The following is a 14,367-nucleotide window of genomic DNA, read 5'->3' on the forward strand; positions in this document are numbered from 1 at the left end:
CTGAATTCCAGTCTTACTAATTTTTTGTATAACCCCACAAATAAAATATAACTTTTCTTGTTGAGTGATCCTACTTCCTCCTTCCAGCAAACACCAATTGCCCTATCTAGGCATATCCAACCCTCCCCATGTGAGTAGTTGTAAGATGGTCTCACAATGCCATCTGGTGGCTACCTGGGGAACTGTAGGGACTTGTCTCTTCCTGTTGGACCTCCTGCTGGGTTGGTATCCTGGAAGCTGGATCCAAGCTTGTGCCTGTGGCTATGGGCAAAGAGAGAAGATAATCAAAATCCAAGTCCTGGCAAAGCCTTGCTGGGGGAGTTAAGAAACAAGGAAGAAGCCAAAAGGCTACATCCATCCACAGGAGTCTATGGAGAGCAAATGTGAGATCTGTAAAGAGAGTTCTGGAAAGCAGTTCCAGCAGAAAATACGTGAACCAAAGCAAAACAAATAAATATATTTTAAAATTTTATTGTTATTATTTTTTAATGGAATATCTCAGAGCAGAGATCAGCTTAACTGTATGCTACCAGTCAGTTCCAACACTTTGCATCAGGAATTTCCTCATTTACCTTTTTTTTTTTTTAAATTTTCTTAACAATTTTTCTGCAACTTAAAACTCAGATAATTTCAGATAATTCCCAAATGGCATTGCCCTTCCTTGCTCCCTTCTTACTTCCTTTGCTCTTTTCCCTTCCTTTGCAGCTCTAATTCTTGTGTTCTCAGGAGAACCTCCCTCTTTCTCATCCTTCATTCTGTTTGGGAACCAAACCTTAATCCTAGTTATACCTTATAAAGCTAGGGATAGTGCTGATGGGTCAGCTGTATGGAGGAAAGGGACCTAAAGGTTGTAAAATGAACCCATGCCACTAACACCTGAATCCTTGGAGAGAATCAGGAGTCCTTTCACCATTACCATGACCCGCAGTCTTCCCGTTCAACCCAACATGATTTCCTCAAGTGTCTGCATTCAAGATTTTTATCTGTTTTATTCACTGCCATATCCCCAACTTTTAAAACAGCATCTAGCTTACAAGAAGAGCATGATTAATAGTGGTTGAAGGAATGAATAAATATTCTTTATGAATGAGAAAATGTGGCTGATCCTTTTTACTAATATTTCACATTTACCTTGTTGTAAGTGCTGTGCTGATGCTAATTCTCTTTTTTTTTTTTTCTGATGCTAATTCTCATGGTGAAAATATGATTTTTTGACTTTTGTAGGATAATTTAAGCAAAACATGTGAGGCTATTTCTAGCACAAAATAATTGTTTTTAAAACTCCAACCCATCAACTGAGAGACTTCCAGAAAATAACCTCTTGGTAATTTGGGGGCTCTCTACCTTTTCTTTTCCTGCGTTAAGAGTCCTTTTAGGGGCAGCCCAGGTGGCTCAGCGGTTTAGCGCCACTTTCAGTCAGGGCCTGATCCTGCGTGGAGCCTGCTTCTCCCTCTGCCTGTGTCTCTGCTTCTCTCTCTCTTTCTCTCTCTCTCTCTCTTTCTCTCCCTCTGTCTCTCATGAATAAATAAATAAAATCTTTAAAAAGTATATCTTTTATATCATACACGAAAAAAAAAACAACAAAATGACCAGCTTTTTCTGGTTTTGGCTTCTTATGAGCTCTTTGCATTCTCCCTAAAATAGAAGCTAAGACCATTCAGTACAGAGAAGAAAACAAATTTGAAAAGCTGAAAATCGTTAAACATTTAACAAAAACATCTTGCTGTGTATGTTTTCTGTTTGCTGAGTCTCTTTTGCATTGGAAATCCTTGATGACAGAGATGGAGAAATATTTATTCTCTATGTAGATCGAAGCGCAGAAAAAAACATTGGCTTTACCTCCTATTTTTCAGAATTTTGCCCCTTTTTTTGTGATCCTTCTCAGGAGGGGAGAGACAAGGTAGGCTGTTCTTATTTTATAGATTGTTCTTCTGACATTACTCTTGTGTGAGAATTTTCTGGGTGTAAAAGAAAAAATGATTACTTGCTACTTTCCATTCCCAAACCCTAGGATTTCCTTAATAGCTCACAAATCTCTATGATCTTAAAGAAGTGCTTTTGCTATGGTGCAAAGGGGAAGTTAAAATGAATTCAAAGCCTGTCTGAGTTAGGACAATCCAGGAGATCAGTGGGTGTATAATATCAGAGCGTGGTAGACCTTAGTTAATTTGTGAGGATGTGTCACAACATCCCACGTCAGGCTTGACATTTTGTTCCCGGCTGACTTCAGTGGCAGTGGTCGTGGGGGGAGGGCGGATGTTTAATCTTTGGTTCCCTGACTGTGTGGAATAGGAGAGGCTACAAGGTAGGAGAAGACCAGGGCCTAGCATTATGGACAGAGGGCCCCCAGGCTGATTGCTGGCAGCACCTCCAGATGATTGTATGACCTGGAAGGAAGGAGGTAATATCTCAGAGCCTTTGTTTGCCTCTCAGTAAAATGGGAATTAGGATGCCTCCCTAGAAGGGCTATCCTGAGGAATGGAGCTGCGGGGGAGAAAGCCTGGCACCTGGCTAGTGGTGCTTCTGGTTGCTCAGGTGTGATCATGGAGTCACACGTTGGCTTTCCGTTTCTCCCCTAGGTACCTTGGGATCACGAGGCCACTCACGTATCCCGTGAGGCAGAACGGGAAGTGCATGGCCAAGATGATTCTCTCCGTCTGGCTTCTTTCGGCCTCCATCACATTACCACCGCTCTTCGGATGGGCTCAGAACGTAAACGATGACAAGGTGTGCTTGATCAGCCAGGACTTTGGCTACACGATCTACTCCACGGCGGTGGCATTCTATATCCCCATGTCTGTCATGCTGTTCATGTACTACCAGATTTACAAGGCCGCCAGGAAGAGCGCTGCCAAGCACAAGTTCCCCGGCTTCCCTCGGCCCGAGGAGCCAGACAGCATCATCTCCCTGAATGGCATGGTGAAGCTCCAGAAGGAGGTGGAGGAGTGTGCCAACCTTTCAAGACTCCTCAAGCACGAAAGGAAAAACATCTCCATCTTTAAGAGGGAGCAGAAAGCAGCCACCACCTTGGGCATCATTGTTGGGGCCTTCACGGTGTGCTGGCTGCCGTTCTTCCTCCTCTCCACAGCCAGGCCCTTCATCTGCGGCACTGCCTGCAGCTGCATCCCACTCTGGGTAGAGAGGACATTTCTGTGGCTGGGCTATGCAAACTCTCTCATTAACCCTTTTATATATGCCTTCTTCAACCGGGACCTGAGGACCACCTACCGCAGCCTGCTTCAGTGCCAGTACCGGAATATCAACCGCAAGCTGTCGGCGGCAGGCATGCACGAGGCCCTGAAGCTCGCCGAGAGGCCCGAGAGACCCGAGTTTGTGCTGTAAGGTCACTTATCACTATTTTCCTTTTATCCCCCCACCCCTGGTCTGGAAGTTCTCAGAGTATATCACAGGGGGCTTCCTGAATCAGTAGCCAGCTTCTTTCCTACCAGCAGATCAGATTGGGATTGAGGATACTAGACTCCAGTCTTCCAGCCAACGGAGTTCCCAAAGCTAAAGTCAGGTACTTACAGGGACAGGAAGTCAGGACTGATTTGTCAATGAATTACAGTCAGTGTGATGGGCAGGGAAGGTGATGTTTCCCATCCTTTTCCCATAAACAATGTTGGAGTCATGTCCTGTATCTCCCTTTCTTGTAACATTGTTATTGTTGTTTTGCTCTTACTCTTACATCCAGTAAAGCTTTTTTGATGCCCTCCTCCTTCACTGATAAAGTCCTTTGAGAAAGGGAGCAAACTCACATGAGCTTAAAGGAAGCAGCCTGGAACAAAGGAGAGTGGAGAGCATGGGGACATGCCAAGATGAGGCAGTCTTGAAAGCTACAGAGCTTTTAGGAAGCGCTGCCCACCTTTGGAGGAGGAGAGAACCCTGTAGAGGGTGAGTCTGTCTGGGAGGCCTCTGACTTTCCCAGAAGCAACTGCAGTAGGTGTTAGAATCTCAAGAAGGATCAAAGAGGGCCAGTGGTGATAAAGAATGGGTATTTCACATGCAACCCACTCACTGAGTTTGGCATGGTAATGAAGGAAGAAGACGACAGAGTAATTAGGGTTGTCTGCACATCACACCCTGATTTTGCTTTAAATCTGAGGCAGAGGCAGCATCTTCCTGTTTGAAAGCTGTTTGAGGGCAAAGAAATTGGGACGAGAAGATGGAAGGTGCTGGTAAGAGATCAGTGTTGAGCATGAGAGGAGGAGGCACTGCTCTTCACTGGACCCAGAGGGAGGGAGCAGCCGGAGAACCATGGGCCGCCAGGCATCTTGTCCAGACCCTTCATTTGACAAAAGAGGTAATAGATTGGGGGCTAATGTGGCCCTTAGTGAGCTAGGACACTCCTAGGTCTAGATCCTATCTCATCTGAATCTTACTTCTAGAAATTCTTCCTTAATTAGATTCCTTTATGTGTAACAACCATGGCAAAGGACACATTCCTGCTCTTGCTATCCCAGAAAAATAGCCCTGCTCCAGGACACTAAAGTGCCCTCAAGCATCACAGCATACAACGGAGGCTCCCAACCTAGGATACTCCCCAAATGACAAATAACTGAAAATCTCCAGGACTCAGCCTATTCCCTAACTTCACTAGCACAGCATCCATGGATATTTGCCTCTGGGTCTTTAGCTAGTATGGAGCATTAGGTATGATGGGGGTCAGCAAACTTTCACTCTGAAGAGCCAGATAGTAAGTGTGTTAGGCTTTGCTAGAGATAGGTCTCTTGAGAAAGCAGTCATAGACACAAGTAAACAAATAAGCCTGGTCATGTACCAATAAAACTTTATTTACAAAAAGTTCAACAGCCAGTTGAATTTGGCCCATAGGTGATAGTTTGCTGTTCCCTGGTCTAAGAAAATGACTATCCTCTCATTACATCTCATTCTACTTGATTTATAATGATTGTATTTATAATTATAGAATACGAAAATCATTTGGAATAATTGCCTAAATCTCCATTAACTTCCGGAAATTTCTAGTAAGAGATTTGGAGTAGCTGCTGTTTTAAAAAATCAATACCAGGCAGCTTTCTAGTCAGTTACAGTGTGGGAAGACTCCTTTTGAAATTTGTGCCTATAACTGTTCCATGCACTGAGAAGGATGCAGAAAATATGTGATGTTTTTCTGGTCCTGCATATGTTTCTGTATATTTCTGTTGGACAGTCTGAGCATAAACACACAGGTATGCACAGTCACCCTTTTTGTAATAAGAGCAAAGGAGAGGTGGAAACAGGAAAAACTGTAGGATTCAACGGAGAGGAAAATAACTCAGAGCTTACCCTAACCCTGATCAGGGAAGACTTTGGAGAATATGGGCATTCATGTAAAGGCATTGGTATGGGGCCTTCTGCAAAGGACAGTCAGGCTGGCACTGAGGTTTGATATGGGGCAAGATTTGGAGATCCAGTGGAAAGGTAGAATGAGATAAAATTGTGAAGGCTCTCCTATTCTAGCCCCAGCAATTTGGGATTTGGGTATAGATGAGTAGTTTTCAGCCAGAGTTGGTTTTGCCCCCAGAGGACATTTGACAATGTCTAGAGATATTTTTGGTTATCACAGTTAGGGGAGAGGAGGACCTACTGCCATCTCATAGGATGCTGTTCAACATCCTGTAATATAGGCACTGTCACTCACAATAAAGAATTACCCCACATTCTGTAATACTGAAGTTGCAAAAACCGTGGTGTGGACAGAGGGGAGCCATTGCCTGAATCTCTGCACATAGGAGAACAGGAATCATCAAAGTGATGGAGACTGATCCAGAGGCACCAGGTGATATGAATCAGAAGGTAGAGGCTGGAAGTAAAGTTTCTTCAGTGGCTGGTTTTCCCCAGAAACATGTGAGGCCTTTCATGTGCAAGGCATGATGGCAGGCATGTCAGAGGGTAGAAAGATAAAGAGGTGACAGTCCTTGTCTCTGGAAGCTCACAGTCCAGTGGGCTGGGTAGATGTGGTGATAGTAGTTAGTAAGACAAGTAATCAGAATATCTCATACTTGTATTCAAGCACACACCAGCTGAAGAACCCAAACAATTCATAACCTTACTGGAGTTTCTGGAAGAATGGCTGGTGTCCAATCCAGAGCTCATGGCAAGCCTTCTCAGGATCCTTTATCTCCCCGCCCCGACCTGTCTCTCCAGCACCCACATGTCTTGGCCAGCCTACAGACTCAGGGTTCCTCCCTCTCTGGCTGCTTGGGTTTTAATCTTGTTCATTTATGCCCCTAACTGCCTTCTTGGCTCTATTTTTGCCTCCTACATAATATAATGGCTTTCTTCCTTTTCTGTGTAAACAGTCTACTAGACTGTATTGCTACATCCAAATATCTACCCATTTCTTCCCATTTTCTTGATCAGCACAGTGAGACTCAGGAGTCCAACCGGCACTTGGGTAGGGAGTGGAAAGAGAGAAAAGACTATGCATGCTTTGCTGCTAATCTTAATTCACTTTGTCACCTTTTCACAAGTATCCGAATCTGGCAATATAAAACCAGGTGTGAGAATGTGATATAAACAAGAATTCTTTTGTTTTTCTTTTTAATATGACCACCTTATTTATGGAGGTGCTTTCGAATGCTGTAAATTGTTTTTAAGTGTCACGTTGTGATGATTTTCGTTCTTTGACACTGTTATTGTGAACAGTATAGAAAGGCAGTTATTAAAATACTTTCATATGAAAGAATTTCATGAAATTGTTTTGAAGTAGCTCTTCTTTTGCCTCTCCTTTCTCCTCAGTGATCATATTGCCTTTCTCTTCAAAAAGCCTCTTATAATCCCTGTTGATTGCACTGGTGAGTTGTAGTAGAGTAACCTTGGGTTCCTTTTATGAATTCTGTCAATCTGCTGCTCCAGGCTTTGTGCTGAAGCTTTTGAGTTTCAGGGTGAATCTACCTTTTCTTTATGGAAACCAGTGATTAAAAAAAAATTCAAATGGAACTGGAAGGAAGCCCCAAGTTGGGCTTCCTGCTCATCCGGGAGTCTGCTTTTCTCCCTCTCTTTCTCTCTCTGTCTCTCTCCCTGTGCCCCTCCCCACTCACTACTCCTTTTTTTTCTCTCTCTTTTTCAAATAAATAAATAGATAAATAAAATCTTTAAAAATAAAAATCAAGCAGTACAGATGGGTATATAAGAAAAATAAGCCTGGGCGAAAACTATCCCTGGGGGAAATCAGAAAGGAGGGGATATTTGGAGTGGGCCTTGAATAAAGAGCAGGAATTTAAGAAGAAGGGATGGCAGGGATGGAAGTGGAGTTGGGCCTACTCAAAGCAGTTGGGACAGTATGGACAGAGGGGCAGAGATGTGGGTGCAGGTAGATAAGGCAGATAAGGAACCTGGAGTGGATCTTCAGCAGTCCCTGGAAGCCAAGTGAGTCCTCCTTCAACATGGAGGACCAGGTGGGCAGTGTGGGTCAGGGGAGAGACGAAGTCTTTTGAACAGGAGTGAGACCAGGACAGGGCTTCACAATAGGAGAAGGGAGATGAATTAAGAGACCAATATAAAAGTGGGATCCTTTGTCATGAGGGCCCACAAGAGGAGCGTGGCACTGAGACCAGGAAAGAGGCCAAGGATGTCTATATGTTCAGTACTGGTTGACTTGCAGGTGGGTTGTGAGGGCAGGGGAGTCAGACGGTGCTGCCACTTGAGACCTGGAGGGATTCAGTCCATTTCATAAACCAGTGTGAACAGAGCTGTGCTCAGCTGTAGAGAAGTATAGTCTCTCCTCTATGCTGAGACAGGTAGAGTCCTCAGGCTAAGAAGAGGGGGAGCATCGTCTGGGACACACCTATTTCCATTGCCCACTCCCACAAACCCAGGAGCCTAGAGCTGTGGTCTTAGCTGCAGCATGGTGCTTCTCTTCAAGCACTGTTCTGGGAGGTGACAGACAAAGCAAGAGGTGATATCTTATGGAGACACTGATCCTGTCACCAGGAAAAACCCATCTGTCCAGTCTTGAAAGCCAAGTGAGAGTAGTACCGTTGTTGGGATGGAGAGACTAAGCCTAGGGTTGCAGTGCCAGGTCCTGAAACCTCAGTAGACCGAAGTCTCAAGCTCGCAGATAGTGTTTGGTAAGCTGAGTCCTATGAAGGTATAGAATTAGGGGACTGTGGATCTGGATGGAATGTGGCTCTACACCAAAGAGAAAGAGACTTTCCCTCAACTGTTGGCCAAGACTTCTCCATGACTCACTCACTTCTGTGAATCTGGGAGGAAGGAAGTGAGGGAGATGGAGTTTCCCAGTCTTTGCACACATGTCTTTCTATGATGCATACTCCTAGGCCTGAAGGGAAGAACACTTCTCATAAGTGGTCATCGTTATTCTTTTCATGTGGGGCAAGTGCAGTAGTATTTTGCAAAGATTTTTGAGAGTGGAGCCATTTTTGGCTGCAGCCATATTATAAAAGTGGATTTCTAAATGGGTTATCTGGGGCCAATTTACAAATGTATTAAGGCCCTGGGAACTTATAGACGTCATGAAATTTATGAAAAGAGCCACAGCATTCTTTCCTTCCCTTTAGAGAAGCTCCTATAACCCCTTAGAAGCCACAAATAATTCAAATTACTGAATGCTGTAAACATTAAATCCATTCACCCCAAAATGAAAACTCATATTTATGGTTTTGCTAAATCATTGTCTGGTCTTCTCTCTCTCTCTCTCTCTCTCTCTCTTTACAGACAAAACTCTGACTACTGTAGGAAAAAAAGTCATGATTCATGATCAAAAGTGGAATAATGGAGACGAAATGAACAAGGCAAGACAGAGATGGAAACATAACCATTTGCTGAGCCCACAGAATGGAGCGTGGCTTGTCCTTTCCTGGGGTAGCTGAAACGTAACAACCAGGGTGATCTGTTGTACAAAGCATATGATGAGGGAGATGGTAACCTCTTGTCCTTCTCTGTGGATCAGTGCTGTGGTGTGCCAAGGAAAACAGTTCTCAGTTTAAGACAGCCAGATCAGCTCATCAGTAAGCACACAGACAGAGCTGAGTCCCAGAAAGGAAATGGTTTCTGGTGCTTTGTGTACATCCAAGCCCCTACAAATTGAAGAAGGTTCCAATGCAAACTTCCCATGCTTCCAAGTCTAGGCATTGTGGTGAATATTCAGGAATCATTCATGAGACAGAATGTATTTTGTGGTAGGACAGAAGGGTGTTTTTCCAAGCAAACTGTGATAAGCCTAGTGTTGAATATGTTGCATGTCCGTGTTAGAAAACAGAATCCCATCATCAGCTAATACAAATGATGTCCCAGAGCAGTGTCTGGTTAAAGCTTCTGTCAACTAGTTTCGCTTTTTTGCAGGGTCCCTATGACTTCCACACCAATGTACTTTTCTTTGTTTAACTCATTTATTGTTATGGTATAACTCAGGAACAGATCTCAGGATGGAGAGAATCAGAAAACCTGAATAAAGCTTTTCCTCACACTTCTTCTGAAGGGTCCTGAGGGATGAAGGGGATGCCTTCCATGAGGCTTTGTGCCTGAATAAAGAAGGAGTGCTACCTAACTGCACTGTCTACCAGCATGGTTGTTGGCATACAACTTTTGGCTGTTATGTCCACACAAATGCAGTGGGCTCATGGGCTAGTTGATAACTGTGTGTCTTTGGGGGAGGAAGTGTGGGAATAATGGGGTTTCCCTGGAAGGTTGTGATGCTTTTGGGGACAGAGCATCAATGTGTTAATTCTGGGCAGTGTTGTATTAGAGTGAATTGTGTAAATTGGAGGTAGCCTGGGCTGCTACTGGGAAACACTCAGAACACTATTCTCTCCCTACAGGAGAATTTGTTTTTTGTGTTCTCTGTAACCTAAATCAGATGTGTGCCTGGCCCATTCTGTTCTTCTTCCTCCTCCCCCCCATCCCCAAAGCGAGAGACATTAGGGCAGGTAAGGACACAGAAGAGGCCCCTTTGTGGATAGTATGTTTTTAAAAATTACACTATGTAATACATAATGAGACAGGAAGTTGGTGGATCAGATGAGTACCTCCAAGGGGAGAAAGCAAACGCAAACCTTCGTTAGATAAAAGAGAACTGACAGAGAAAATTATTTTTCTACAAGGAATGTAGCTGTTCTCTCACAGGATAATGTGGAATTCCAATGTGGATTATGGATTTCTTCCTCTTTCACTGACATTGCATCTCACCAGACACAAGGAAGGGTCTGGAAGGGGAGGTGGGCACGGTCTTTTCAGATAAAGCGTGTACAAATTCCTGAACCATGAATTTGCAAAAGTGACTGTATATACTTATATTCATAATTTAAATGATTAATTCTGGTCAGATAAATGTTGTTAAATTTGAAAATGTTTTATTACATTACATCAAATAAAGTTTATTTGTAGCTGTAATAAACCAACCTAAGTAATGATTTTTAATTGAAGGTCTGCTGTCATAGCTGTCATAAATATTCTATATGTAAATAGCAGAAGGCCAAGCCTTGAATGTTTTGCTAAAATCCTAATGGGTAGTTAAGACAGTCTCTAATGAACTGCATTTCACCGTGAGGATTTATTCAGTTTATAACTTTTTTTAAGAATGACTGTTCATTCCTTGATTTAATTAATGGGCACTTATTGGCCTTCTGCTACATTCAGCACTGTGGACATCAAGGGAACAAAGATGGGTAAAACAAGTTTTAGGAAGTGTGCCATCAAATTGAAGGCAGACATTTCTCAGATAGTCACTGTATCATAGAGTGAGGGCTATGGCAGTGTGTAGGGAATCACAAATGCCCGTAGTGTAAGACAAAGTATTATGGTTAATTGGATTGGTCCAGCTTTTCAAATGGGTTTGCTTAATTTTTTTTATTATGACCTTCGTTGTTGAAATTGGCTCTTTCTCATGCCTAACCTGCATGCCTGGGTATTGAACTCTGCCTTATTCCGGCTACAGGGGCAGGACAGTGTAGGCTGTGTTCTATGTGCAAAGCAGCCAAATGAAAGGAGAAAGTAGAAATTGAGAGAGAATGAGAGAAATATCGAACAACTTATACTACTTCACACATGACATAATTTGTGCAAAGGTACAGCTTTTGTTTTAACCCAGAATTGGGAAAATCATGGAAAGAAATACTTTACACATATTTTATGACTGTTCAGCAAGAATGGCTGTTATGACTAATCTCTTTTTTCACTCAGAGATATCAGCTGTCATCCTGCAAGGCTGGGTATTGGGAAATGGTGCTTAGGAAAGAGTACTTGTAAGCTGTCACTTAATGACTATTGCTTTAGTGTCTGGTTTTATTATGTAAATGTTAAGCAGGGATACTCATAGAGTTTTAGGTTTTCTGGAAAGGGTTTCATAATTCTTAAAGCCTTTACGAGAGTGTCATGTGCTTCAGGTTCTTGTATATATTTTCAATGATCATGTTTTCATGCAGGTTTATTAGATTCATTGATTATAGGCATATCAACAATATGAATAGAATGCACAGTTTTTCAGATAGTTTATGCTAATATATAATGATTGCTTGAATTGCCATGAATTGGAGGAGGTAGAATTTTCCTTGCAGCATTTTGACTGTCAAAGGAGTCCTTAATTTAATGGATAGAGATATTTACAGATCCTGCATTTTGTTAACTGTCTATGCTTCCCACCTCAGGGCCTTCACACATGCTTTCCCCCTCTGTCTGGAATATTCAACCTATTTTCAATTATTAATGTATATCTGCATCATTGTTTAGTAATTCTTCAGGGGCAGGAGCTGTGTCTATTTTCCTCATCAATATGCCCAGCACTTTGCACTGTGCTTGCAACATATATAGGAGGCATGTAAAAAATATTTCTTAATGGGAAGGAAAGAAGGAAAAAAGGAGGGAGAGAAGGAAAGTGGGAGAGAGAAAGAGAAGAACCAGAGTATTCTAGGGATCCTTTTTAATATTCAGATGGGACTATCGAGGAAACCTGGTATGATCAAGTGACATGTTCAGTGAGTGGGACAGAAGGGAATTATGTTCTCCTGTGTGCAATGTAGGGCAGGCTGTGTACTACATGGAGCTGCTGCTTTTGCATGAGCTTCTATATCAAGAGAGCAACCTTTTCTTAGTTTTCTGTCTTAGTAGAGTAGAACCATGTGTGTCTTATGGCCCATATGTTGAAACTTGTTTACAGCTAGCCAGCTGGTCCCTACCAGCCCACAAAGAAGCCATTCTGAAACTTTCAGGGGGTCAGCACGTTTAGGAAGCGCTAGGAGAAATGCATGTATTGTGATGTCATTTCTTACTTCATCCAAGCAGTGTAGATGACAAAAGGGAAATCCGGTCTGACATTTGGTGTAAAGCAGGCAGACCTTGAGAACCAACTTGGGATCCAATTCACAGAGACAAAAATTTATTTAATTGGATCTCTCTTTAAACTTGCTTTGTCTACATTTTCTCTGGAGAAGAAAAGTAATTTCTTAATTAAAAAAAAAAAAAAAAAAACTTTGCTTTTTAAGCTCCTGCTGGTGAAATAAAAAATTCTTTAAAAAACATTGCGTATGCAGTCCAAGCAATGGAGATGTGATGTGATCATCAATAAAAAATGTAAAAGCAAAATATTACTATGCTAATCTGAAGCAGAAAGTGCGGGAGGTTGACAGCCATCGGAAATAGTTGCAGATAACAATTATGTTGGGTATTTGGCATTAAAATACCAATGCTGAGTTGAGGGAATTAAGACATATTGTAACTATTGCTCTCTAAAAGCACGTGAAGTCTTAGACTCTATTCAAACTATAAAATCGATGCTCAGAAATTATAGTACAAAAGGAAAGTAATGGACAAGAAATAAGATGCTGTAAAGAAAGGAAAGTCTAAAATCCATTGTTCTTCCTCTAAGAAATTCATTCATTCTTCCACTCATTTATTCCAATACACATTTATTAATATGTCAGAGACTGAATACTAGAACCTAGTGGTGAGTAAGACAGAATTGATCTCCATTCTTATGAAGCTAAAAATCTAGCAAGGAAGCTGAATGTTATTTAACACAAACGATTATAATCCAGTGTGATATGTGTTATGATAAAGCAAATAGAAGGAGGTTCAGAAAGAAGTGCACACTTCAAATATTGATGTGAACATTTAAATCTCAATGGAGGAGAGAAGTTATAATCCAAAGTATGGATGGTAAGAAATATCTAGACTTTATCTTTGATGTATATTATGTAATATTTTTAATGGTACCAAATTACCTTTCTTAATTACATTTTTATTGGGCTCTTATTAAAATTCTCTTTTTTCTCTAAATCCACACAGTCTCACAATGGGAGAGATGGTGCAGAGCAACAACAAGACAGCAGAAAGTCTGCTGTGCACATAAAAGTTTGTAACCTGTAGGAAAAAGATAGAACCATATCCACAGAGAATTGTAGAATCTCATGGATGATCTAATATAACATCCTACTGTTTAGCAGGTGAGAATGTGCTAAAATAGAGTGGTGTTTTGTCTGAATTTGTTTAAAGGAGTGTGGTGGAAAATAGTGCTCTTTGGTAAAAAAGTTTAAAAAAAATCTGTCGCATAGCTGTGCGTTCACAAAATATAACAAAATTACAGGAAAAAGTGAGGTAAAAATACAAAATAAAAGTTCAATTTTTTTTCTCATTAGTTTTAGTAGACATAAAATTACAGTTCAGTAAATATAGTTAGAACAAACATAACACAGAGAAAAAGAAAAAAAATCACAAAAACTGGGCATTGTCCCCTGAAAGTGTACAGTTATGGAAAACCAAGCAGTTTCTGGGCTAGGAAATGACCAGCACAACCATGACACACTCAGGACACTGTGTGCCAGGCTCTTCCACAGGATATGCTGTGGTGTGTGTGATGCAGGGAGGTCACTCACTCAGTTCCCTGACTGAGTCGCTATAGAGCTTCTTAAACATGAAAACTTCTAGACCCTCTTTTTGGAAATTCTGATTCATTATGTCGGGTGCAGCAGAAGGTGAAGAGAGCTGTTAGCCAACCTACCAGCTAATTCTGGTGCAGCTGAGTTGGGTTCCAAGAGTTGAGAATTGCTACTCCCAAACATGCTGACAAACTGAATCATGTAGTGGATTCTGTGTGCAGTTAGTGTGGAAGAGCATAATTAATATGAAATAATAATATCTAAGTTATTTATATACAGTTCTAACATCTTGTCAGAGAAATACACAAGATGCTCACAAATTCTCTTACATACTCTTTAGTACTCTGTTCCTGCTAGTTTTTAGCACCAAAAATCCAGAAATTTTGTTGAAAATAACCCACAGGTCACCTTAGATCATTTCAATTATATTTAAAGACATGGATTTTGGTTTTAAGAACAGACCTGGCTAGTTCCTACATTATTGAGTAATTCCTGGCATGAACTGATTAATATTGGTGCTAGCACAAGGTCAGCT

The 14,367-nt window shown here is 41.6% G+C and overlaps 1 protein-coding gene across 2 annotated transcripts in view; it reads left to right on the forward strand.

The window, feature by feature from the left end:
• Window positions 1-10,357, forward strand: part of HTR7 (5-hydroxytryptamine receptor 7) — an 85,871-nt gene extending 75,514 nt beyond the window's left edge. Inside the window, exons 2-3 of one of the 2 annotated variants that reach the window (XM_077878432.1) lie at window positions 2,580-3,343; window positions 8,680-10,357. In XM_077878432.1, the coding sequence (XP_077734558.1) occupies window positions 2,580-3,342 (763 nt within the window). In that variant the 3' untranslated portion in view covers window position 3,343; window positions 8,680-10,357. The remainder of the gene's footprint in view (window positions 1-2,579; window positions 3,344-8,679) is intronic. The other variant, XM_077878431.1, reaches the window with a different exon arrangement.
• The last annotated feature ends 4,010 nt before the right edge of the window (window positions 10,358-14,367 follow it).

Source organism: Canis aureus, chromosome 29, assembly GCF_053574225.1.
Source record: "Canis aureus isolate CA01 chromosome 29, VMU_Caureus_v.1.0, whole genome shotgun sequence".
NCBI lineage: Eukaryota > Metazoa > Chordata > Mammalia > Carnivora > Canidae > Canis > Canis aureus.